The sequence below is a fragment of the Saccopteryx bilineata genome, chromosome X (genome assembly GCF_036850765.1).
Source record: "Saccopteryx bilineata isolate mSacBil1 chromosome X, mSacBil1_pri_phased_curated, whole genome shotgun sequence".
NCBI classification, from domain to species: Eukaryota; Metazoa; Chordata; class Mammalia; order Chiroptera; family Emballonuridae; genus Saccopteryx; species Saccopteryx bilineata.
The window spans coordinates 69786252-69813077 of record NC_089502.1 but is presented as its reverse complement, the minus strand read 5'-3'; the positions used below and the strand labels follow the sequence as shown (position 1 = coordinate 69813077).

Sequence of the window (26826 nt, the reverse complement as noted above, 5' to 3'; positions counted from 1 at the left end):
TATCTAAATTACATAAAAAACTTTTAAAACTCAACAATAAAAAATGCAAGCAATCCAATTGTAAAATGGGCAAAGACATTTCACCAAAGAAGATGATATACAGATGGCAAATAAACACGAGAGGATAGTTCAATATAACCAGTCACCAGGGAAATGCAAATTAAGACCACAATGATACCACTCACTGCACACCTTTTAGAACAGCTGAAACAAAAAATGCTGGTAACAGGAAATGTTGGTGAGAATGCAGAAAAATGATCTTTCACACTTTACTAGTGGGAATATAAAATGGTACAGCTACTCTGGAAAAACAGTTTAGAAGTTTCTTTAAAAAAAACCTAAGTCAACTGGCCCTGGCCGGTTGGCTCAGTGGTAGAGCGTCGGCCTGGCGTGTGGAAGTCCCGGGTTCAATTTCCGGCCAGGGCACACAGGAGAAGCGCCCATCTGCTTCTCCACCCCTCCCCCTCTCCTTCCTCTCTGTCTCTCTCTTCCCCTCCCGCAGCCGAGGCTCCATTGGAGCAAAAGATGGCCCGGGCGCTGGGGATGGCTCTTTGGCCTCTGCCCCAGGTGCAAGAGTGGCTATGGTTGCGACAGAGCGACACCCCGATGGGCAGAGCATCGCCCCCTGGTGGGCGTGCCGGATGAATCCCGGTCGGGTGCATGTGGGAGTCTGTCTGACTGCCTCCCCATTTCAAGCTTCAGAAAAATACAAAAAAAAAAACCCACAAAACACCTAAGTCAACTTACCATGCAACCTAGCAATTGTACCCCTTGGCATTTATCCTCGAGAAATAAAACCGTAGGTCCACACAAAACCTGGACATAATGCTCATAGCAGCTTTATTTGTAGTAGTTAAACCTGAGACCAATTAAAATGCCCTGCAATATGTGCACACTTTGTATTAAACAAACTGGTATATCCCTGCCATGGAATACTACTCTATAATAAAATAAAAAAAAAACAGACTACTGATATACACAACTTGGATGGAACTAAAGGACTTTATGCAGAGTGAAAAACACCAATCTCTAAAATCACATGTAGGAAGACTGTTACACAACAGTCTCAATTAGACAAAGTCATAATGATGGAGAACAACTTAGTTATCAGCTACTGAAGAGTAACCCCTCAAACCTATAATATGCATATATATATATGTGTATATATATACATATGTGTGTGTGTGTGTGTGTGTGTGTGTATATATATATATATATATAAAATAAATTTGAATCAGAGTAAAGCCGAGCTGACAGCTCACCATTCACAGTTCAGTGCTGTTCCTTACTGGTCATAAAATATGAAATGTTATAGAAGCAATTATGCTACTGTGATATTTATAAATTTGGGAAAAGGTTTCGCTTAAGTTTGACAAATTAGATTAGGGTTATTCAGTTAACGAAATTACTTCTTCACACAAATGTTAATTTTAAAAAACATTTGTTAAACAGAACATAAAGGTATATTCGTTCTTTAAACAGTTAAAAATATACCTTCCCTTAAACCTAGGTATAGTTCAGGACTCTGCTAGAATTAAACACATTTTATACACACAGTGTAATATCTTTCATACTTTAAAACATTTATGGCCTGGCCGGTTGGCTCAGTGGTAGAGCATCAGCCCAGTGTGTGGATGTCCCGGGTTTGATTCCCTGTCAGGGCACACAGGAGAAGCAACCATCTGCTTCTCTACCTTTCCCTTCCCCCTTCTCTCTCTCTCTTTCTCTCTCTGTCTTCTTCTCCCTCAGCCATGGCCCAATTGGTTTGAGTGCATTGGCCCTGGAAGCTGAGGATGGCTCCATGGAGCCTCTGCCTCAGGCACTAAAACAGCTCAGTTGTGAGCATGGCCCCAGACAGGAGTTGCCAAGTGGATCTGAATCGGGGCTCATGCGAGAGTCTGTCTATCTCCCCTCCTCTCACTTGGAAAAAAAGAAAATAAAATAAAACATTTATGAAGGCATTCTTCAGCCACCCTGTCATTAAACTAACTCCATCACCTAGTCCTTTCCTTAAAGGTCATGCTTTCACACACGTGTATGTGTGTGTATGTTTAAATGTATGTGTATATATTTTTTATCTTCCAAATGAAGTTCAAGTCTGTTGATTGTTAACAGAAATAACATCAATAACACATATACAATACAACATACCCTGTAACTGCAGTGGCTCAAAATACAGTAGACCCCCTGCCTGACTAGGCAGTGGTGTAGGATAGTGGGTCAGACTGGTACGCAGAGGACTCAGGTCACTAACTGTGCCATAGTCCCCCACTCCATCAAAGTACATGAAAAAGCAAGCAATGAAAAATAAGGAGCCGCAACGAAAAATTAATGCTTCTCATATCTCTCCCTTCCTGTCTGTCTGTCCCTATCTGTCCCCCTCTCTGTCTCTATCACCAAAAAACAAAATACAGTTGACCCCTAAACAACATGGGTTTGGACTGCATGAGACCACTTATATGCGAATTTTTTACATGTATTTTTGCTTCTTTATTATTTTCACTTTTTTTTTGTATTTTTCTGAAGTTGGAAACGGGGAGACAGTCAGACAGACTCCCGCATGCGCCCGACCAGGATCCACCTGGCATGCCCACCAGGGGGCGATGCTCTGCCCATCTGGGGCATCGCTCTGCTGCAACTAGAGCCATTCAAGCGCCTGAGGCAGAGGCCACAGAGCCATCCTCAGCGCCTGGGCCAACTTTGCTCTAACGGAGCCTTGGCTGCAGGAGGGGAAGAGAGAGACAGATAGGAAGGAGAGGGGGAGGGGTGGAGAAGCAAATGGATGCTTCTCCTGTGTGCCCTGGCCGGGAATCGAACCTGGGACTCCTGCACGCCAGGCCGACGCTCTACCACTGAGCAAACTGGCCAGGGTTTTATTATTTTCTTAATAACATTTTCTTTTCCCTAGCTTACTTTAAGAATGTAGTATATAATACATATTACATACTAAATGTGTTTTAATTGACTTTTGTGTTATCAGTAAGGCTTCCAGTCAACAGTAAGCTATTAGCAGTTAAGTTTTGGGAGACTCAAAAGTTATATGTGGATTTTCAACTCTTGAGTAGGGAGATCAGCACCCCTAACCCCTGTACTGCTCAAGAACCAACTGTATATGACTAAAATCTACAATAAACAAAGAAATCAGAAATACTTTGCTAACTTTAAAACCCTGTAACAAATTTGTCACCAAAGATGATAAAAGTTAGCTAATAAGCACATGAAAAGATGCCCAACATCAATTATCATTAGGTAAATAAAAATTAAAATCACATGAGATACCATTACATACCCATGAGAAGAGATGAAAATAAAGTTTTTAAAAAACACGGTAATACCGGCCCTGGCCGGCTGGCTCAGTGGTAGAGCAGCACCCCGGCATGTGGATGTCCTGGATTTAATTCCCAATTAAGGCACACAGAAGTGACCATCTGCTTCTCCACCCCTTCCCTTCTCACTTCTCTCTCTCTCTCTCTTCCCCTCCTACAGCCATGGCTCAATTGGAGCAGGTCCCATCCCGTGCCCCCCCGCCCCGGTGCTGAGGATGGCTCCATGTCCTCTGCTTCAGACGCCAGGAGGCACTAGGAAGGGCTCAGTTGCTGAGCAATGGAGCAATGCCCCGGATGGGCAAAGCACTACCCCCTAGTGGGCTTGCAGGGTGGATCCTGGTCTAGGCATATGCAGAAGTCCGTATCTGCCTCCCCTCCTCTCACTGAATTAAAAAACAACAACAACACAGTAATACCAAGTGCTACCAAGAATGCAGAGCAACTGGAAAAATCAATCTTACATGCTGGTGAGAATGAAAAATTGTACAACCACTTTAAAAGTTGTCAGTTTCTTACAAAGCTATATATAAACTTACCATACTACCCAGGCACCACACTCTGGATTTTTACTTCATTTGGGTAAATGTCGAAGGCTCACACAAAAGCTTGGTATGCTTAGAACAACTTCAATTTTAAATCCAAAAGCTAGAAACAACTTAAATGTCTCTCAAGTACAAATAAATTATCCACACAATGAAATCTTACTTGGTAAAAAGAAACAAACTATTGACATATAATACTATAAATAAATCTCAAATGTGTTTTGCTTTGTGAAAGAAGTGAGACTCCAAGGGCTACAAATTTCATGATTCTATGAGTGAATTCGTTGAGTGGTGATGAAGCCATTTTATATCTTGACTGTATCTTAAAATTGTTAAAAAAAATAGAAGTATGAACTAAAAAGAGTGAATTTTACTATATGTAGATTTTAACTCCATACAAACAGAAGATGTTTCCTACCTGACATTAGTTTCATCATTAAATTCTTCAGCCCATTTTTTCCTTGACTGTGCAGTAGTGGAACCATCTAAACGGTAATAATCAATGTTTCGGATCCACTTCCCTTCTCCTGAAAATGTAACAAGAAAAAAGAGATTTCATATATACTGTTCTGCAAGTAATAATAAATTTTCTCCCTTGCTTACCATTTAAAAGCTGGTTATATATATTCTATTTGCATAGCAAAACAAATGTTTTAATCAACGGGTAATTCATTGTATTACAAATAAATTCACCACAATTTCCTTCTAATATATAGATATTGAATAACAAAGGTATTTTTAAAAGGTAGATCATCTACATGTAAATTTCTTAAAAGACTTCCTTGATTAGAATCCTTTAGAGCAGTCAAAAGAATGTTAAGTTGCATTATGCCCATGAAGCTTGCGTTTAATTAAATTTGTAAACATCCAGCTTTCCCCCTTAACAAGTTGATACTGATCAGATAAAAAAAGACATATAATGCATTCATTCATTAACTGAATAAATACTTACTGAGTGCCTATTTTGTGCCAAAGCTAGTCTATAGCCTAGCAACAAATACCAGCATAAGTTCCTATTTTATGTCAATAGTGTGTTTGTGTGTATGTGTTTAAGGACTGCAACTTTGTAAGTTAAATAGTGATCAGGAGGCCCTGGCCAGTTGGCTGATTGGTAGAGCGACGGCCTGGCATGCAGAAGTCCCAGGATCTATTCCTGGTCAGGGCACACAGGAGAAGCGCCCATCTGCTTCTCTACCCTTACCCCTCTTGCTTCTCTGTTTCTCTTGCTCTCTTTCTCTCTTCCCCTCCTGCTGCTATGGACTCAACCTCAGGTGCTAAGAAGAGCTCAGTTGCTGAGCAACAGAGCAATCCTTTAAATGGGCAGAGCATCGCCCACTAGTGGGCTTGCCAGGTAGATCCTGGTCAAGGTGCACATGAAGTCTGTCTCTGCCTCCTCTCCTCTCACTGAATAAAAAAATAAATAAATAGTGATCAGACACATCACCTTCTGTACAATGAGGTAAAATTTTACCGAATATTTATATCGAGACTAAAATACCAAGGGATTAAATGCTTATGACATTTTTATATTTTCTCATACATAATTCTGATTCCAATTCTTTAACTTTCAATGTAATACTATTTCACCTCCAAGAAAGACTGACGTCACACCCTAGAGACTTAACATAAAAAAAAGTTGGCAAACCTGTGATTTAGATCTTCTGGCAAACATTTTTACTTAAAATTAGGTCATTAGTTTAAAACATGCTTTTTGACATGTTCATTACTCACCTATATGGTCAACCTAGAACTTCCTTACTGAAAATTCAGTAATGGCTAAGAAAGATAATTTATTTATTTAAGTTTATTTCTTTCAACTGGAAAAAAGGTATACACATCTAAGAAAAAAAGAATTTGAGACAGATGGTTTGATTTAACAATGTAAAACATTGGAGTGACATTTGCATTAATCGTTCACTTCAACCACATCATTAAAATAAATATGCATATCAAAGCTGAATAAAATATCTAAATACTTAATAAATAAGTATTTCAAGATACTTACCTTTCTGTGAGTACAATACAAATGAACAATTTATGCTACCACTTTTGTGAATCCAACATACAAAAATTGCAATAGAGTCAGTATAGGTTAGTAATCAAAAATATCACTTTGGAGTCAGATTCCCTGAGCTTAACCCCAGTTTCATTATTTACTAGCATTTTCACTGAGGGAAAACTAATTAACCTTCTTGTGCCTCAGTGTGTTTCTCTTTAGAAATGGGGGATAACTAGAGTACCCAAAGCATGAATTACTATTCATTAGATGGATTAATATATATAAGAAAAAAGACCACTTAGAACAGTGCTTGTCAGGCAGTAAATAAACTTACTGAGTACGTAATATTATCACCCAAGATTCCACAGCAAATTATAGCTGTCTGTATTATGACACTCATATGTGTTTGACCCCTCTGTATAACATGATTTCTTAAAATGCATTTTGAACCTAGTTCAGTACCCAACACACAGTACTAGTAGTCACAGAAGTAGTAGTAATAATAGGACAGCAGCAACAGCAATAGGAATAGGCACTCAAAGGATAAAATGAACTAATTGATGGTTAAAACATATTTGCTGAAGACATTTCACAAAATCAGATATGAACTAGCACGCAAATGGAAAAAATAATAAACCTTATAAGTCAGAAAAATATAAGTTAAACAAAAACAACTGTTTTTACCAACAAAAAATGAAGAAAATGTAATTATAGTATTATATAGAGAGAGTAAAATGGGCATTTTTCAATTTTTCATGGTGGTAAAAGTAAATTGATATTATTTCTTTTGTAATATAGCCTTTAAGATAACAAAGCACTGTCAGAACATAAAATCTAACAAAACTAATACATAGTGATAATAAAAAAAATAGATGTAAAACTGCTTAATAAAACAGTAGCAAACCGAATTTAGCAATACATTTAAAAAAATCATACACCATGATGAAATGGGATTTATTCCTAGAATGCAAGTTTGATTCAACATTCACAAATCAATTAATGTGATACACCACATACACAAAATAAAGGATAAAAATCATGATTTCAATAGATCCAGAAAAAGTATGTGACAAAATCTAGCACCCACTTATGATAAATATTATACTTACAGCAAAGTGGGAATATAGAAAATATACTTCAACATACTAAAGATCATATATGCCAAACCCACAGCTAACATCATACTCAACGGGCAAAAATTAAGTGTTTCCCTCAAGATCAGAAACAACACAGGGATGTCTGCCTTTTCCACTCTTCTTTAGCATAGTATTGAAAGTCCTAGCCACAGCAATCAGACAGAAAAAATAAATAAAAGGCATCCAAATCGGAAAGGAAGAAGCAAAACACATTATTTGTGGTCGGCATAATACTACTGTATTTTTCACTCCATAAAACGCACTTTTTTCCCCCAAAAGTGGAGGGAGAAATGCTCATGTGTCTTACGGAGTGAATATTCATTTTTTCTTTAGCTGCTGCGGGTTCCCGGACAACTAGAAGAATACTTGAACATTAAAGTCTCTTCTCATTTGTTAGTAACAGTGCTAATGGTTGTTAATGCTGCTGTTAAGTTTACATTGTTGACATATTATTGTGGTATATTTTATTACATATTTTAACACACCATTTGGTACAGAATATTTTTTTCTTATTTTCCTCCTTAAAACCCTAGATGTGCCTATGGAGAGAAAAATACGGTATATATAGAGAACCATAATGATTCTACCAGAAAACTATTAGATCTGATAAATTAATTCAGTAAAATAGTAGAATACAAAATCAATATTCAAAAATCCATTGTGTTTTTTATAGCAGTAATGAACTACCAGACAGAAAAATAAGAAAATCTCACTTACAACTGCATCAAAAAATTAAATATGTATGAATAAATTTAATCAAGGAAGTAAAAGACCTGTACTTGCAAAATTGTAAGACACTGAAAAAAGAAAGAAGATACAAATAGAAGCAGATAACATGCCCATGGATAGGAAGAATTAACATGTTTATTATTAAAATGTTTATATTACCCTAAGCAATCTACACATTCTATGTAATCCCTCTCAAAATACCAATGAACTAGAACTAGAACATATAATCCTAAAATTTATATGGCACCACAAAAGATCACAGATAACCAAAGCAATCTTAGGAAAGAAGAACAAACTTGGAGGTATCATTCTATCTAATATGAATGTATACTACCAAGGTTATAGTAACCAACAACATGGTTCTGGCATTAAAACAGGCACATAAATAGATAGAACAGATAGAGTTCCCAGAAATAAACCCGTGCCTAGCCTGACCTGTGGTGGCGCAGCGGATAAAGCCTCGACCTAGAAGTGCTGAGGTCGCCGGTTCGAAACCCTGAGCTTGCCTGGTCAAGGCACATATGGGAGTTGATGCTTCCAGCTCCTCCCCCCTTCTCTCTCTCTGTCTCTCCTCTCTCTCCCTCTCTCTCTCCCTCTCTCTCTCCTCTCTAAAAATGAACAAATAAAATTAAAAAAAAAATTTAAACCCGTGCCTATATGGTCAATTAAAATATGACAAAGGAGGTAAGAATATACAATGGGGTAAATACAGTATCTTCAAGTAAATATTATTGGGAACACTGGACAGATACACAGAAAAAGTGAAACTAGACTAGTTTCCTACACCAGATTAATGGAATAAATTCAAAATGAATTAAAGACTTAAAATGTAATAACTAAAACTATGTAATTCTTTGAAGGAAACATGAGGGTTAATCTTCATGAACTTGCATTTCACAATGGTTTGTTAGATATACTAAAAGAACAAGTAACAAAAAATAGATAAATGGGACTTCATTAAAATGAAAAATGTATCTCCCCTCCTCTGACTTGGAAAAGACAAAAAAAGTTTGTGCTTCAAAAGATACTATCAAGAACGCAAGATCTGGCCAACGGCACAGTGGACAGAACTTCATACCCGAGTGCCAAGGACGCCAGCTCACAATCGAGGTCACTGACTCCAGCCTTGGGCAGGGCACATATGAGAAGCAATCACTGGCACAACTATTTGATGCTTCTCTCTCAAAAAACTGAAAAGATCACCCACAGAATAAGACATTTATAAATTGTATATCTGACAAGAGACTGGTAAGCAGAATTTTTTTTTAAAAAAAGGCCTGTAATCAATAACAAACAAATGACCCCATGAAAAGACTGCCAAAAGACTTGAATAAACATTTTTTTTCAAAGAAGATATACAAATTGCCAACAATGACATGAACTGATACTAAACATTACTAGTCATTAGAGAAACAAAAATCAAAATCACAATGAAATACCACTTCACAGCCAGTAGGATCACTATAAATAAATAATGATAATAATAATAAGGGGCCTGACTCATGGTGGCTCAGTGGATAAAGCATTGACCGACCCAGAATGCTAAGGTTGCAAGTTTGAAACCCTGAGCTCGTGGCTCCCAGCACAGGGTCACGGGCTTGAGCGAGGTATTGTCAACAGAATCCCAAACCTCGCCACCTTGAGCCCAAACCCACTGGCTTGAGCAAGGGAACAATGGTGCAACCCTGGTCAAGGCACATACAAGAAGCTCAATGTACAACTAAAGTGAAAGTATGAGTCGACACTTCTCAATCTCTATCTCCCTTCCTGTCTCTCCCTCACTGTCTCTTAAAAAGAAAAATTAATTAATTAAATAGGAACTAAAGTGTTGACAAAGATGTGGAGAAATCAGAACCCTTGTACACTGCTTGTGAAAATGTAAAATAGTGTTGTGAGTGTGGAAAACAGTTTGGTGGTTCCTCAATAAGTTAAACACAATTATCATATGATCCAATAATTCCATTTCTAAGTATATATCCAAAAGAATTGAAAACATGTTTAAATAGATAAAAACTTGCATGCAAATGTTCATAGCAGTACCATTCAAAATAGACAAAAGGCGAAAACAACCTAAATATCAATGAATGAACGAACAGATGGATAATCAAATGTTGGATTTTATCCACACAATGAAATTTTATTAAACCATAAAAACAAATGAATTACTGACACACGCTATAACATAAATGAACCCTGAAAACATGCTATGTGAAAGAAGCCAGTCACAAAAGACCACATGTTATGAATATGAATCCATTTATATAAAAGGTGCAGCAAAGGTTAATGTATAGAAATAAAAGTCTATTAGTGATTGCTTAGAAATAGAAGCACTGGAAGGTGGAGACAGAACAGTCAGAGCTCAAAGGTTTCTTTGGTGGTAAATAAAATTTTCAAAAAACTGTGGTGATAATTTCACAACTCTGTGGATATACTAAACCACTGAATTGTACATTTTAAATGGTTCAATTGTATACTATGTGAATTATACCTCAATAAAGCTGTTTCAAAATACTTTTTTTTCATTTATGCTAAAATTACAACAAAGACCATAACAACTTGGATAAGAATAAGAATAAAGTAGAGAAAAACACAAATATATTAGGGTTGTTGGTCTGGGTAATATTTTTCTTTTGTTAAAATGTTTATACAAGATATGTTTCAAAATGTGTTACAGAAATGTTTGCAACTCACCTTTATAAATAAGAGGTTTGTCTTTTTCTTCTGTCTTCTCCCTACTAGCCAATTCAAGAAAATCTTCAATCAAGTCAAGAGATATGAGAGACTGGCTGAAAACAAGTCTGAAAAAACAGATGAGTGTTCTTAGATTAGAAGATTCATGTAGTAAAAATATCACTATTCCCAAGCTGTTCTACAAATTCAATACAATACTAATCAAAACCCCAGTAGGATTTTTTAATAGAAATTAGCAAGCTGAATCTAAAGCTTATATGGGAATGCCAAGCACATAGAGTAACCAAACCAAAGCTGAAAGAGAAAAAGTTAGAGGCCTAACGCCGCAGGGTGTTTCAACACTTAAAAAGCTATAGTAACCAACGCAGAGTAATGCTGACAAACAGACAGGCAAAAATCAATAAAACAAAATCCAGAGTCAACTTATAGAAAGCCACACTACATAGTTAACTCTTTTTTTTTTTTTTGACAAAGAGGTAAACACAATTCCATGGTCTTGGCAACACTGGGCATGCATCCATATTCAAATAAACAAAGACAGTTTAAACGTCATAATTTACATAAAAATTAATTGAAAGAGCATAAATCTAAATGTAAAATATAAAACAGAATGGTTACAACAGAAAAAAGAAAATCTTTGTAACTTGGGTTAGACAAATAATTAGACATGATACAAAGTATAATCTATAAAAGTTGATAAACTAGACTTGATCAAAATAAAATACTTTTACTTTTGCAAACCTCACAGTTTAGAGAATATGAGAAAATGTCTTCTTACTAAAAATATTTGAGTAATTTTAGATTGTACACGTTCTAAATACTTGATCATTCTATTTCAAATGTCTGCAAAATTCCCATTTCTCTATCCCAGTAGTTTTCTAACTCCTTTTTAGCCATGAAAACTATTTGTTCACATAAAGTCATATGTATTATTAAAACAAAAAAATAATAAGCAAGGTGTTTTAGGCACTGAGGAAGAAGGAATAAAAGTGTTAATGGCCCCTAACCCTATGTTCTAGGTCATCAACTTACAAGGTGTCTGAGAAACAGTTGGAAAACCACTGCTGGTGAGAAGTGAACATAATTATACACCTGGAAGTGTAAAAAAAAAAACCTCTAGAAAGAATATAGGAGAACTAATTTTCTCCCTTATTCATGCAAACAAAGAAATTCAGTATCAAAGGAACTAGAGGCCTGCAGCAAGCATGCTTTTTGTTTGGATTCTGAAAGCTGTAATGTAGGAGAGAGAGGTGCTTATTATTCTAGATCACTCATGCTCATGGCTATATGTCTTCAATCCTAGTAGAACTAAAAAGAATCCAAAGTATGCAACAGTTGTTGGGAGGTAATAACATACCCATTAACTACTGCATGGCTTCCTGAACGCTGCACTGTGGGATTCTACTATCTATCAGTGGGAAGTAAATGAATTGACTCCTGGTGCTCAATGTAAATCACCAGGGGTTATACAGGGGGTCCTCTGGTTACGACACAGTTCTGTTCCTTCCATACGACACAGTTCTGTTCCTTCCACAGTTCCTACCAGTGACTTAAACCGAATTGTGGTGTAAGTCGAAACACACACTAGCCTAAGTCACTTATCTATCTTAACAGTTATAAAATCATAATCTAGAACATAAAAATAAAACTAAGCCACAAAAAACGTAAAAGGACATAAATATACTGCACTGCAGTAACAGAAAAAAATGACAAAAAATGAGTGATACCAACTCCCTCACTCATACCCCATGCCACTGTGTATTCTTCCGCCCTGCACAACCAAAATAGTTTGTCTACGTAGTCTGTAAGTACGACGCTGATGGCATAAGCCAAAACGCTCACATTTCAATTTTTTTATGGTTTTACAGGAGTTAGCATCCTAAACTTGAAAGGTTGTATGTTGAGACTGTTGTAACCAGAGGACCCCCAAACCTTGATCCCTCAGTAGACTGGTTATCTTAACTAGAATAAAAAACTTAATTGAATCAATTCTTTCTGAACTATAAATTAAGTTTTTGACAGTTCCTATAATTGGGAAACATAAACTCTTAGAAATACTAATTATTTAATGGAAACTAATCTGGAATTTGGGCTATACTTGGGAAAACAGTTCACTTGAGTCATCATTAAGGCTGGTTCTGGGAACCACTGAGCTCAGGTAAGTCTCACCATGAAAAAGGCAGTGTTATTAGGACCAAGTAACTATAAACTAATGGTTATCTCTGTTCATCTTTCCTAGTTGCAGACAACATGAAGAATTATTGCTCTGATTAGTAATAACATATTTACATAAACTATTTTGGCTTTATCTATTTTGGCTTTATCTATTTTATAAATGACCCACATGAAAATATAAAGGCAATACTTGTCAAATTTGCACACACCAAAAATCTGGGAATAGGCCCTGGCCAGTTGGCTCAGTGGTAGAGCATCGGCCTGGCGTGCAAAAGTCCCGGGTTCGATTCCCGGCCAGGGCACACAGGAGAAGCGCCCATCTGCTTCTCCACCCCTCCCCCTCTCCTTCCTCTCTGTCTCTCTCTTCCCCTCCCGCAGCCAAGGCTCCATTGGAGCAAAGTTGGCCCGGGCGCTGGGGATGGCTTTATGGCCTCTGCCTCAGGCGCTAGAATGACTCTGGTTGCAACAGAGCAACGTCCCAGATGGGCAGAGCACCAACCCCTGGTGGGCATGCTGGGATGGATCCCGGTAGGGCACATGCGGGAGTCTATCTGACTGCCTCCCCGTTTCCAACTTCAGAAAAATACAAAAAAAAAAAAACCAATCTGGGAATAAAGAGTCAATCAAAATTTAATATTTAAATGAAAGAAAACAAATTAATCAGAAGGGATGAACTGAAACCAGTGGTTGTAACTGTCTTGAAACAGAAAAGTGGATTGTTAACATATCTTCCCACCTCCGACATCATGTTGGTAGCTTAAATTGGCCATGGTGGTAGCACTTATACCATAGAAATCAGCAAATATTATACAAGCCAGAACTTTTCTTTCTTATTTCTTTGCTTTCTTAACATATATAAATTTATTCATTCATTCATTTGGAATGTCAGCTGGTAAGCTTTTATCAACTTATCACCAGCTAAAATAACTGAAATTCAATTACAAATATTGATCGACTTATGACCTATGCAACTGACGACTATTCGACTTTATGACCACAATAGCTAGCCACGACTGCTCCACATCTGGCAGCGCAAGCGTTGCCCAGCTGGGCGTAGGACAGTGCGGACCAGCTTCCGGCAGCACTACCATCTCCGCGTGCACTATTTCAAATGTTATCCCAGACTAGGTACGGCAATTTGTGTTTTGTGTCTTGGGTATTTTTCATCAAACCCCTCCCAAGATGTCTACCAAGAGGAAATTGTCTTTGTAAATATTAAACCAGTTGTACTGGTAATGCAGTGTTTTACTTAAACCTGATTAATATAAAAATAAGAAACAAAAGGGTGTAGAGATGATACAAATGGCATAAAATGAACAAAGAAAATTATGATATATAACAATAATGAAAGAAAATTATGATAAAATATGACAAAGATTTTTATAACATCATCTCACAGTACTGTACATATAGCCTACTCAACTTATGACCAAATCGTGTTACGACTGGTCTGTCGAGCACTAGCTGTATTTCTCACTCTTTGAAAATATCAAGCTTCTAATTATAGTTGGATCAAAAGACTCACAAATAGGGCCCTGGCCGGTTTGCTCAGCGGTAGAGCATCAGCCTGGCGTGCGGGGGACCCAGGTTCGATTCCCGGCCAGGGCACATAGGAGAAGCGCCCATTTGCTTCTCCACCCTCCCTCCTTCCTCTCTGTCTCTCTCTTCCCCTCCTGCAGCCAAGGCTCCATTGGAGCAAAGATGGCCCGGGCGCTGGGGATGGCTCTATGGCCTCTGCCCCAGGCGCTAGAGTGGCTCTGGTCATGGCAGAGCGACGCCCCGGAGGGGCAGAGCGACGCCCCCTGGTGGGCAGAGTGTAACCCCTGGTGGGCGTGCCGGGTGGATCCCGGTAGGGCACATGCCGGAGTCTTGTCTGACTGTCTCTCCCCGTTTCCAGCTTCAGAAAAATACAAAAAAAAAGACTCACAAATAGAAAATAGGGGAATCTGGTTTAAGAGCAGTTCTTTTTTTTTTAAGTGTCTTCATGGACCACAGGTTTCAACATGAACCAAGTGTTAATTAGAGGTTGTAAAGAGGTTCAGAACAAGCCTCTCCAAAATGTGGTAATATGGAATGTGGATTATTTTGAGCTGAAGGTAATTGATACCCTGAAGGCTCAAGAGAAACTTTTATCAGAAATAACTTTCTATGACCTTATCTATAGGGCAGAGTAAATTTAAATTTACTAAATACTTGCATTTATCATGCAAATTATCCTCTTTCTATCTGAAGTTTCAGAGTATTTTACCCGACACTCAGCTAAGGATATCAAAGATACCTCATATTACCTTTCTGTTTCTGAACCTCTCTTGTATGTGTGATCTCTCATTCTGCCATATGTGTTACAGCCCCGATACGTACATATGTAATTAAATTTTATTTTCTTTTGATCTGCCTTATGTTGATTTAATCATTTGACCAGTTAAAAGAACCTATAAGGGTAAATTGTCTTCCTCCCTCAAAGTTAAAAACTCTAGGATTACATGGATGGATGTATAGGGTCCTGAGTAAACAAGGACCAGCCTCACTAAAACTCAGTTAATAAAAACTCTCAGCTGCCTGACCAGGCAGTGGCACAGTGGACAGAACATCGGACTGGGATGCGGGGGACCCAGTTTTGAGACCCCGAGTTCGCCAGCTTGAGCGCGGGCTCATCTGGTTTGAGCAAAGCTCACCAGCTTGGACCCAAGGTCGCTGGCTCAAGCAAGGGGTTACTCGGTCTGCTGAAGGCCCATGGTCAAGGCACATAAGAGAGAGCAATCAATGAACAACTAAGGTGTCGCAACGAAAAACTGATGATTGATGCTTCTCATCTCTTTCTGTTCCTGTCTGTCCCTCTCTCTCTCTCTCTCTCTCTCTCTGAAAAAAAAAAACAACTCTCAGCTGAAGAGTTTGTTTACTGCAACCATATTTTTAGATGAGTATTGAAACTGAAGTATATTCAAGACCATGTGCTCAGAATTGAAATTTGCCATACAAAAAATAGATCAATAAACTGAAAGGAGAAGCTAAAAAAATCGCCAAAAGATAAACCCACCATTATTTGAAGATAACACAACTGAAACAATAGCAGTGATGTCTGCAACCTACTTTAAAAGGCATTAGAAAAACAAGATCAATAAAGGAATGACTAGATAGATAGGTAATAAAGAAACACAGGGCCCTGGCCGGTTGGCTCAGCGGTAGAGCGTCGGCCTGGCGTGCGGGGGACCCGGGTTCGATTCCCAGCCAGGGCGCATGGGGGAGGCACCCATTTGCTTCTCCACTCCCCTCCCTCCTTCCTCTCTGTCTCTCTCTTCCCCTCCCGCAGCCAAGGCTCCATTGGAGCGGGGATGGCCCGGGAGCTGGGGATGGCTCCTTGGCCTCTGCCCCAGGCGCTGGAGTGGCTCTGGTCGCAGCAGGGCGACGCCCTGAGGGGCAGAGCATCGCCCCCTGGTGGACAGAGCGTCCAGCCACTGGTGGGTGTGCCGGGTGGATCCCGGTCGGGCGCATGCGGGAGTCTGTCTGGCTGTCTCTCCCTGTTTCCAGCTTCGGAAAAAGAAAAAAAGAAAAAGAAACACAGTATAGCCTGACCAGGTGGTGGCACAATGGATAGAGCATCGGACTGGGATGCAGAGGACCCAGGTTCGAGACCCCGAGGTCGCCAGCTTAAGCGTGGGCTCTTCTGGCTTGAGCAAAGGGCTCACCAGCTTGGACCCAAGGTCGCTACCTCGAGCAAGGGGTTACTCGGTCTGCTGAAGGCCCAGTCAAGGCACATGTGAGAAAGCAACCAATGAACAACTAAGGTGTTACAACAAAAAACTGATGATTGATGCTTCTCATCTCTCTACGTTCCTGTCTGCCCCTATATATCTCTCTGATCCTGTAAAAAAATAAAAAGAAAAAGAAATAAAAAGAATAAAAACGAAATACAGTATATATAAACTATAGAACTGATTATAGGTGACAGGTATATGGATGGGTATTCACTATAAAATTCTTTCCACTTTTCAGTATGTATGAAAATTAAAATTAAATGTTAGACAGATAAAGAATAATAATAATCACAATTCTAAAAATACATTATATTTTTTGTATTTTTTTTTTCTGAAGTGAGAAGTGGGGAAGCAGAGAGACAGGCTCCCGCATACGCCCGATGGGGATCCACTCAGCATGCCCACTAGGGGGTGATGCTCTGCCCACCTGGAGTGTTGCTCCATTGCAACCAGAGCCATTCTAGTCCCTCAGGCAGAGGCCATGAAGCCATCCTCAGCGCCTGGGCCAACTTTGCTCCCATGGAGCCTTGGCTACAGGAAGGGAACAGAGAGATAGAGAGAAAGGAGAGGGGGAAAGGTGGAGAAGCAGATGGGCACTTCTGTGTGCCCTGGCCGGAAATCGAACCCAGGACTCCCACACACCAGGACGATGCTCTACTGCTCAAACAACTGGCCAGGGCCAGAAATGCATAGTTTCCTAATCTTACCACTAATTACATGTATCAGTTGGGCTTATAACTAAAAATGATCATTAATAACAGTGTTAAAAAAAAGCAGTAGACATATTCTATTTTAGACAAGAGCGGAAACAGCTATAGGAATCATGTGTAAAGTAAAGATAAGGATACATTTTCTAACAATATGAAGTATTCAATTACAGGTAGTCATATGAGATTACAAATATTCTACCACAGGAAAGAGTAGGAGAATATCTGTGATGAACATGGTAAGAGATTCTTGAATTCATTTGTAAATTAAAAGACCACCAAAATCTCTTCTACAATCTTAACATTTGTTTTTTATTTATTTAGAAATTAAATTTAACAAGGTGACGTTGATCGACAGGAGTTCATAGGTTTCAAGTAAACATTTCTACAGCATTTGAACTGCTGGTGGTGTTGTATGCCCATCGCCCAAAGTCAAATCACTCTCCCCTGCACAAAAATTAATTCAAAATGGATCAAAGTCCTAAAGATAAGATTCGAAACAATAAATTACATAGAAGAAAACATAGGCCCTGGCAGGTTGGCTCAGTGGTAGAGCGTCAGCCTGGCATGCAGAAGTCCCAGGTTCGATTCCCGGCCAGGGCACACAGGAGAAGCACCCATCTGCTTCTCCACCCCTCCCCCTCTCCTTCCTCTCTGTCTCTCCCCCTCCCGCAGCCGAGGCTCCATTGGAGCAAAGATGGCCCGGGCGCTGGGGATGGCTCCTTGGCCTCTGCCCCAGGTGCTAGAGTGGCTCTGGTCGCGACAGAGCGACGCACCGGAGGGGCAGAATATCGCCCCTGGTGGGCGTACTGGGTGGATCCCAGTCGGGCACATGCGGGAGTCTGTCTGACTGTCTCTCCCCATTTCCAGCTTCAGAAAAATACAAAAAAAAAAAGAAAAAAAAAAAGAAAACATAGATACTAAACTTATGGACCTTGGTCATAGAGAACATTTTATGAATTTGACCCCAAAGGCAAAAATAAATAGGGCCATATCAAACTAAAAAGCTTCTACACAGCAAAAGAAACCAACAACAAAACAAAAAGGCAGCCAATAAAATGAGAGAGGATATTTATAGACAACAGCTCTGACAAGGAGTTAATATACAAAATATATCAAGAATTTACAAAGCTCAGCAACAAACAAGCAAACAGTCCAATTAAAAAATGGGGGGAGGGCCCTAGCCCAGGGGTCGGGAACACTTTTGGCTGAGAGAGCCATGAATGCCACATATTTTAAAATGTAATTCCGTGACAGCCATACAACGACCCGTGAACATGAGCGGTAGGAAATGAAAGGATTGTAATACATGAGAATGTTTTATATTTTTAACGTTATTACTTTTTTTATTAAAGATCTGTCTGCGAGCCAGATGCAGCCATCAAAAGAGCCACATCTGGCTCGCGAGCCATAGGTTCCTGACCCCTGCCCTAGCCGGTTAGCTCAGTGGTAGAGCACCTGCCCAGCATGTGGAAGTCTCGGGTTTGATTCCCAATCAGGGCACACAGGAGAAGCAACCATCTGCTTCTTCACCCCATGCCTCTTCCCCTCCCTCAGCCATGGCTCGAATAGTTCAAGCAAGTTGGCCCCAGCACTGAGGATGGCTCCATGACCTCGCCTCAGGTACTAATACTTCAGTTGCCAAGCAAAAGAGCAGCGGCCCCAGATGGGCAGAGCAACACCCGGTAGGGGGCATGCTAGGTGGATCCCAGTTGGGGTGCATGTGGGAGTCTGTCTCTCTGCCTCCCCACCTTACACTTAAAAAAAAATGGGAACAGGACTTGAACAGACACTTCTCCCAAGAAGACATACAAATGGTCAACAGAGACATGAAAAGATGCTCATCCTCACTAGCTAATACAGAAATGCAAATCAAAACTACAATGAGATAATACCTTATACCAGTTAGACTGGCTATTATCAACAAAACAGGTAATAACAAGGTGGAGAAGTTATGGAAAAAAAGGAACCCTCATTCACTGCTGCTGGGAATATAAATTGGCAGAGCCATTATGGAAGATAAGTATGATGATTACTCTTAACATTCTTGTATGGCACCCAAATAAAAATTAATTTTAGACTACAGTAGTTGATAATAGAAAAAATAAAGCATGAACATGTCTACAGCAATAATCTCTCTTTACCTTTCAGAAACTCTGAACTCAAATATCCAGTTTCTACTTGACATCTCTGCTGGATAGACCACTCAAACATAACATAGCCAGAGCAATGCTTTAATATCTCTAGTGAACCTAGTTCTCCCCTAATATTGTCCTTTTTAGTAAATAACACCATAATCCACGAGCCACTAAATCTGGAAGTGTTGTTTAGCCTTATGTTAAATTGTTATTAAAAGCATCACAGCCCTGGCCATATAGCTCCACTGGTTAGAGCATCATTGCAAAGCACAAAGGTTTCCAGTTCAATCCCCAGTCAGGACACATACAGGAACAGATTGAAGTTCCTATCTCTCTCTCCCCACATCTCTAAAATCAATACAGTAAACATTTAAAAACTAATAAATAAATAAAAGCATCACAGATATGTATTAAATATTTTGGTGCTAGGCAGTTGGCTCAGTGGATAGAGCCTCAGCCTGGTATGCAGATGTCCCAGGCAAGGTTCCCGGTCAGGGCACACAAAAAAAAGCAACCATCTGCTTCTCTCCCCCATGCCCTCTTCTCTCCCTCTTCCCCTCCTGCAGCCAGTGGCTCGATTGTTTCAAACATCAGACCTGTGAGCTGAGGATGGCTAGGTTGGTCAGAGCATCAGCCTCAGGTGCTAATAATAGTTCAGTTGATTCCAGCATCAGCCCAAGATGGGAGGAGGGGGGTTGCTAGGTAAATCCCAGCTGGGGCACATGCAGAAGTCTGTCTCACTATCTGCCCTCATCTCATTTAAAATATATATATTTTGTGACAAGATGTTGAAACCTTCTAATGGCCTAAAAAATAAGCCTAGCTCACACGTATAAAAGTACGTTTTTTTGGACTGACCGGACAGTGGCGCAGTGGATAGAGCGTCAGACTGGGATGCGGAAAACCTAGGTTCAAGACCCCAAGGTCACCAGCTTGAGTGAGGGCTCATCTGGTTTGAGCAGAAAGCTCACCAGCTTGAGCCCAAACTCGTTGGCTCGAGCAAGGGGTTACTCGGTCTGCTGAAGGCCCATGGTCAAGGCACATATGAGAAAGCAATCAATGAACAATTAAGGTGCTGCAATGAAGAATTGATGCTTCTCATCTCTCTGTTCCTGTCTGTCTGTCCCTGTCTATCCCTCTCTCTGACTCTCTCTCTGTTTAAAAAAAAAAAGTATGTTTTTTGAATAATAATTTGAAGGATGAGACTGAGGGCTGGGGATGAAGGAAAGGAAATGGGCGCACAAAAGCTCTAAGTAAAACAAACAGGAACAAAAAACAAAGGAGACATGATAAAAAAAAAACAGTCCAATGCCTGACCAGGCGGTGGCACAGTGGATAGAGCGTCGGACTGGGATGTGGAGGACCCAGGTTCGAGACCCCGAGGTCACCAGCTTGAGTGAGGGCTCATCTGGTTTGAGCAAAATTCACCAGCTTGGACCCAAGGTCACTGGCTTGAGCAAGGGGTTACTCGGTCTACTGTAGCCCCACAGTCAAGGCACATATGAAAAAGCAATCAACGAACAACTAAGGTGCTGCAATGAAGAATTGATGCTTCTCATCTCTCTCCCTTCCTGTCTGTCTATCCCTCTCTCTGACTCTCTGTCTCTGTCAAAAAAAACCCAAAAAAACAAAAAAACAGTCCAAGAGTTGAAATAAAGTCTGAGGTATCTACTAGATTTGGGGATTAAAATGTGACTAAGTAATTTTAGGTGGGAAAAGGCTCAGTGAAGTGACAAAGTAAAAGTCATGCTGCATGGACGGAAAAATTATTTTGAAGATGGTAACTATACGTAGCAACTAGAGGTTTTGATCAAGGAAATAATTTTGATATTCAATAGCCAGAAGGAGAGAACAGCACTAGAGAAATAACTAGAACACACATTCAGAACTAGTGGCTTAGAAGGAAGACAGTTGTCTATCGCTACACTAACCAAAGTAATAACATCTTTAAAACTTTTAAACAATAGAAAGGTTATCAAAAAGTTAATTTATATAATAAAATAGGAAAGAACTTACACTTTATCCCCAATTTCCTCTGCCATTCGAAGAATTTCAAAGAGAAGTACCATTTTGCCAGAATGCTCTAAAATCTCGGCATCAGCATCTGTAACAAAATCTTTGTACCAGTCTGGAGCTGGGCTGCTTGGATTAGAAGAGGAAGCAGCTTTACCTAAATAAAATAAATGAAACATAAATAAGTAGGCAAAAAAAAAGGGGGGGGAAAGAAACTTAACGACCCTAAGAGAGGGGTTAAGAAAGAGACCAAGAGAACCATATAAAAACCAACCCAGGGGAGAGTAAGAAAGAAAGAGACTGATGGCGGTTTGAGAGAGGACAGCGAAACACACACGTTTGCAATCATGCCAGAGAAGAAAAAGATCACCACAGAAAAAAGAGAGAGAGAGAAAGAGAGAGAGAGAGATGGAGGGAGGTAGGGAGAGAGGGGAAGAGGGAGAAGGATGGAGGAAGGGAAAGAGAGGTCTATACCGTGAAAGAAAGACTTGAGATAGGGTACACAGAAAGACAGAGATGCTAAGAGACCGAGGCCTCCCCAGGCCCTGAGAGATAATAACCCCAAAACACATCCCAAGAGCCAAGGACTAGGAGAGAAAAAGGCCCAAAAAGAGACAGAGAGAAATGAAAGGAGGGAGGAAGAGAGGGAAGTCTGACTGACTCAGAGATCAAGAAAGGTCTTAGGGGCAGGGGCAGGAAACATTTCACTGTGCTGCTAGAATTCTGGAAAAGTCAAACAAATACTAACTCCAGAATCGTCATATCATATTAATTTTTTTCTTATTTTTCACCATAAACTTTAACTATAAAAGGTGTAAGAAGAAAGTGACACAATATAATTTATTAAGATCTAAACAAACAATTCAGTTCAAAATGAGGAATAAACAGGGTTCACTTGTTTTGTACACTCTCAATTGCTTTTTAATGTGAAGTATTTTATTTTTATATATTTTTATTTTTTACATATCGACAAATGTAGAGAGAATATAATGAACAGCTTTGCTCCCACATCCTGTTACTGAATTTTAACACTTGTTAAATCTGCTTCTGATGCACTTGCAGCCTAATACATCACCGTAGCCTAGCCAATCACATTCTTCATTCCTCCCAAACTTTTGGAGAAGTAACTAAAACCTTAAATTCTGTACTTATTATTTCTGTGTATGTTTTCACTACATGTATATCCCTAAACTGTTCATCATCTTTCACGTTTCTCAACTATTGCAGGTTGTCAAATAATGCTGTTTTGTTGTTTTTTTATATCATTGATGAGATGCCACAGCAACTTAACACTTGTTTACAAAATCAGCCTATGGTAAAACTGGTTTCATTATACATCATTTGGCTTAAAGTTGCAAAACCTATTGACAGCGTTAAGTGAGGACTTATATATACCATACTATTTGTATAACTGTACATACTACCGTATTTCCCCATGCATAAGACACACTTTTTTTCGAAAAACTTAGGGTCTAAAAACTGGGTGTGTCTTATACAGTGGTTGTAGATATTTTTACTTGCATTTCTAACTTTTTTGTGCTTGTTTTTGTGCTCATTATTGTAGACTGATTCATCATCATACACTGGTGAGGACAAGCTAATGGATGGGAGTTTTGACAGTGATGAGGAGTTGTATGAATTTTATGAAGAATAAACTTGAGTTCTATAACTTTATGTAATACATTTTTTTCAAATTTCCAACCCCAAAATTAAGGTATGTCTTATACATGGGAGATACGGTAATTTGTTAATTCAATGTAGTTTTTCATTCTTCACTCAAAGTAAGACTTATTCAGTCATTCTGACACGTAGTTTTCCACTGCATAAATATACCATCATTTATTACTTCTGTTCATAGACATTTAGGTTACTTCTAATTTTTGGCTACTGTAAAATAACTGAAATAAACATTAAAGGCTGTTATATTTTTCTAGAATGCTTCATCATCTAAGTTTTAAACTGCCCAGCATAAAGTTATGCTTATAATTTTTAAATATCCCTTTGAACATACGTATAGTCTTTATAAAATAGGTCTATCATCTGAGGTTCTTGCGAATCAAATCATGTTGTTTCATTCGTATTAACTTCCCTCCGGCTGACTGCTCAGTAATCTTCATCTAGGGTGAGTGGTTTCCTCACATACCCCGTGTTGTTTATTGTCGGTTCACTTTCAGTACAGCTGTAACATGGGAGGATCTTGGGTCGCTCAGGTTGAGTTCCTTCATCTCCACAGTGACCCTGGACCTGCTTCTGTGGTGCTCCAGGGGACTACCAACCCCAAATGACTTTGAGGTTAGCATTTTGGCTTGAGATTTTTAGACCATGGAAGTACCGTAAATTCAAACCATAAGCTATGTGAGGAAAAGGCCATGATCACGAATCCAAGGAAACTATTTTTCCAAGCCCAGAACCCAGGGTAAAACAAATAAGCTTTCTTGCAAAATTGAAAGGCAATTTTTTTTTCTATCCTATTCTTCCATGGAGTATGTACCCTCTATAGAGAGATTTAGCTTCAATCTAGGTTCTAAGAACTTTCTACCTTACAAATGGTTCAAGGCCTAGTATCCTATCCCTGGTTATGTAAAAACCAAAATTGCTAGTCTCAAGACTAGCATATCCGGCGCTGGCCAGTTGGCTCAGTGGTAGAGCATCGGTCAGGCATGTGGAAGTCCCGGGTTCAATTCTCGGCCAAGGCATACAGGAGAAACACCCATCTTTTTGTCCACCCTTTCTTCTCTCCTTCCCCTCCTGCAGCCAAGGCTCCACTGGTGCAAAGTTGGCCTGGGCACTGAGGTTGGCTCTGTGGCCTCCGCCTCAGGCACTAGAATGGCTCTAGTTGCAATGAAGCAATGCCTCAGATGGGCAGAGCATCGCCCCCTGGTGAACATGCCGGGTGGATCCCGGCAGTGTGCATGTGGGAGTCAGACTGCCCTCCCTGCTTCTGACTTTGGAAAAGTGCAAAAAAAAAAAAAAAAAGACTAGTATATCCCATGAGCCCACCTTCTCAAGCTTACTGTATAAGTTAACAGCTCCTTCTTTTGTTTAGGGGTCCTAGTGATTTTCATTATCTTTAGAAAGTGATTACGCATTTATACTGAAACCACAATGAACTACTGCCTAAACATTTCTCATATTTGCCAGATTCCATGCCTACCCTTGAATGTCTCATACTACTTCGTTCCCCTCTTTGCCCAATAAACTTCTATCTATGCTTTACTATCCTTCAAAAGTAAACAAAAGTTTAAGTTTAGAAAAGCTTTCTTGTAAGGATAGCCCTGATAAGAGAGGCTCAATGTGCCTAGATTGTTTGTACAAACAATGTGGTTTTATTCGGAACACCTATTTTCTTGCTGGGAGTCTGGCATTTGGTAACAGCCAGGCATACAGTGCCTGTGTAATCACTCTCCAATAAAACCCCCAGGCACTTAGTCTCAGAATTGAGTTTCTCTGGTAGACGACACTTCATATAGCTTGTCATAACCTGTTGCAGGAAAAATCAGTACATCCTGTGTGACTCCACTGGAAGATCATACCTGGGTTTCCTCCGAACTTTATCTCATGTGCCTTTTCCCTTTGCTGATTTTGCTTTGTACCTTTTTGTTATAATAAATCACAGTCCCACACAGGACCACATGCTGAGTCCTGTGAATCACCAAAGCCAGGGGTGGTATTGGGGACCCCTGCCATATAGCCTGTCAGGCAAATGGTGACTGAATTACTTTTGACAATTCGTCAGCTGGCCAACAAGCAGTGCGACTGCCGGTGTGTGCAGCGCCACACATCACACACAGCGTCAGCGGTTCTTATCCACACTGACTAAAGGTAACTTACCTCAAGGATAAGAAAATGCTGGCAGAAAGTTTAAAAAATGTGCCAGCTAGATAAGAAGTCACAAATCAAAGCTTAAGACAGGCAACCTGGCCAAGTAGCTCAATTGGTTAGTGCAGCGCTCCCAATATACCAAAGTTGGGTGTTGGATGCCCAGCCAGGGCACCCACAAAATTCACCCAATGAATGTATAAGTAAGTGGAACAATAAACTGATCTCTCTCTCATACCAGTTTTTTAAAAAAGCTTAGGACAGGTAATGATTTCTGTGCAAACTCAATAGATTCCATCCTAATTTTGATCCTCTTATATATAATCCTAATACCTTACAGTAATGTATAAAAAATAAAGTGACCCAGAAATATATGGGCTACTCCAATTAGGAAACATTCTGAATATGTAATTAGAACCTATAAATATATTGCTCACAAAAATTAGGGGGTATTTCAAAATGAATATGAAGCAATAAAATATCCCCTAATTTTTGTGAGCAGTGTAGATATTTTATGCTGAATATCCTTATTTTATTATTCTCATGGATTAATCATTACTTTTATTATAACTTGTATTGTATATACATACATGACAACAGTAACTTAATCAATCAGCCAATCAAAGCCACTCCTTAATACCCACTATGGATATCACAAAATGTTCAGAAGACATAAAGAAAATACAAACAAATAGGAGGCAACACCTTAACCCTAATTTTTGTTTTCTGTTGTCTATGAGTTTCTTTTATGCTTAGTCCCTTCATTTTTTACACCCAGCCCCACAACCCCCTCCCCACTGACAGCTGTTAGTTTGTTCTCTGTATCAATTGGTTTATTTCTATTTTGTTTGTTACTTAATTTATTAGATCCTACATATAAGTGAGATCATATGGTATTTGTCTTTCTCTGACTGGCTTATTTGACTTAGCATAATACTCTCCAGGTCCATCCATGCTGTCGCAAAAGGTAAGATTTCCTTCCTTTGTATTGCCGTGTAGTACTCCACTGTGTAAATGTACCACAGCTTTTTTATCCACTCATCCATTGATGGGCACTTGAGCTGTTTCCAAATCTTGGCCAATGTAAATAACACTGAAATGAACATAGGGGTGCATACATTCTATTTTATTTACTTATTTTCAAGTGAATTTATTAAGGTGACACTGGTTAATAAAATTATATAGGTTTCAGGTGTACAGTTCTATAATGCATCATCTGTAGACTGTACTGTGTGTTGACCACCCCAAGTCAAGTCTCCTTCCATCTCCATTTATCCCCTTTACCTTCTTCTACCTCTCCTCACGTCCCTTCCCCTCTGGTGATCACCATGCTGTAGGGTACAGACAGCAGTACCCTATCATTTCTTGAAGCATTCTAAATATATTTTTAACTACCATATTTACAGCAAGATCCACCATAGTTTTGAAAAGAAAAGTAGCATATCAGTAAAATATTATGTGTACACACGGTAGTACTGGTAGAATGGTGAATGGTAAGCTCCAGGAGTATATTTCGTCCACTGCACAAACCACATTTCTACAGCAGTGCCTGGCACAGAGTAAGCACTCAATAAATATTTGTTGAATCAGCAAGTGTCATATATTAGTGCTAATAAAATGGTCTTACATTACATATGAGGATTGTAGTGCAAAAGTTTTTTTTTTGTTTTTTTTTTTTTTGCAAAAGTTGATAGCAATAGAACAGATTACATATATTTTAAAATGTAAATGCTCACAATAAAGCTTACTCTAAAAATACTGAAATAATTATAAACTTAATATTTTAGTATACATAG

General features: G+C 39.3%; 2 protein-coding genes across 7 annotated transcripts in view; one reads left to right on the top strand and one right to left on the bottom strand.

Annotated features, from left to right (window-relative positions):
- The window catches only part of ATP7A (ATPase copper transporting alpha), a 554573-nt gene that overhangs the window by 173327 nt on the left and 354420 nt on the right, over positions 1-26826 (top strand). The gene's annotated exons all lie outside the window — the stretch shown is intronic.
- ATRX (ATRX chromatin remodeler) overlaps positions 1-26826 on the bottom strand; it is a 214380-nt gene that overhangs the window by 52369 nt on the left and 135185 nt on the right. For all 6 annotated transcript variants that reach the window (XM_066250415.1, XM_066250416.1, XM_066250414.1 and 3 more), the window contains 3 exons: positions 21215-21368; positions 10424-10530; positions 4287-4395 (listed from right to left, as the gene is read on the bottom strand). In XM_066250415.1, coding sequence (XP_066106512.1) covers positions 4287-4395; positions 10424-10530; positions 21215-21368 — 370 coding nt within the window. The remainder of the gene's footprint in view (positions 1-4286; positions 4396-10423; positions 10531-21214; positions 21369-26826) is intronic.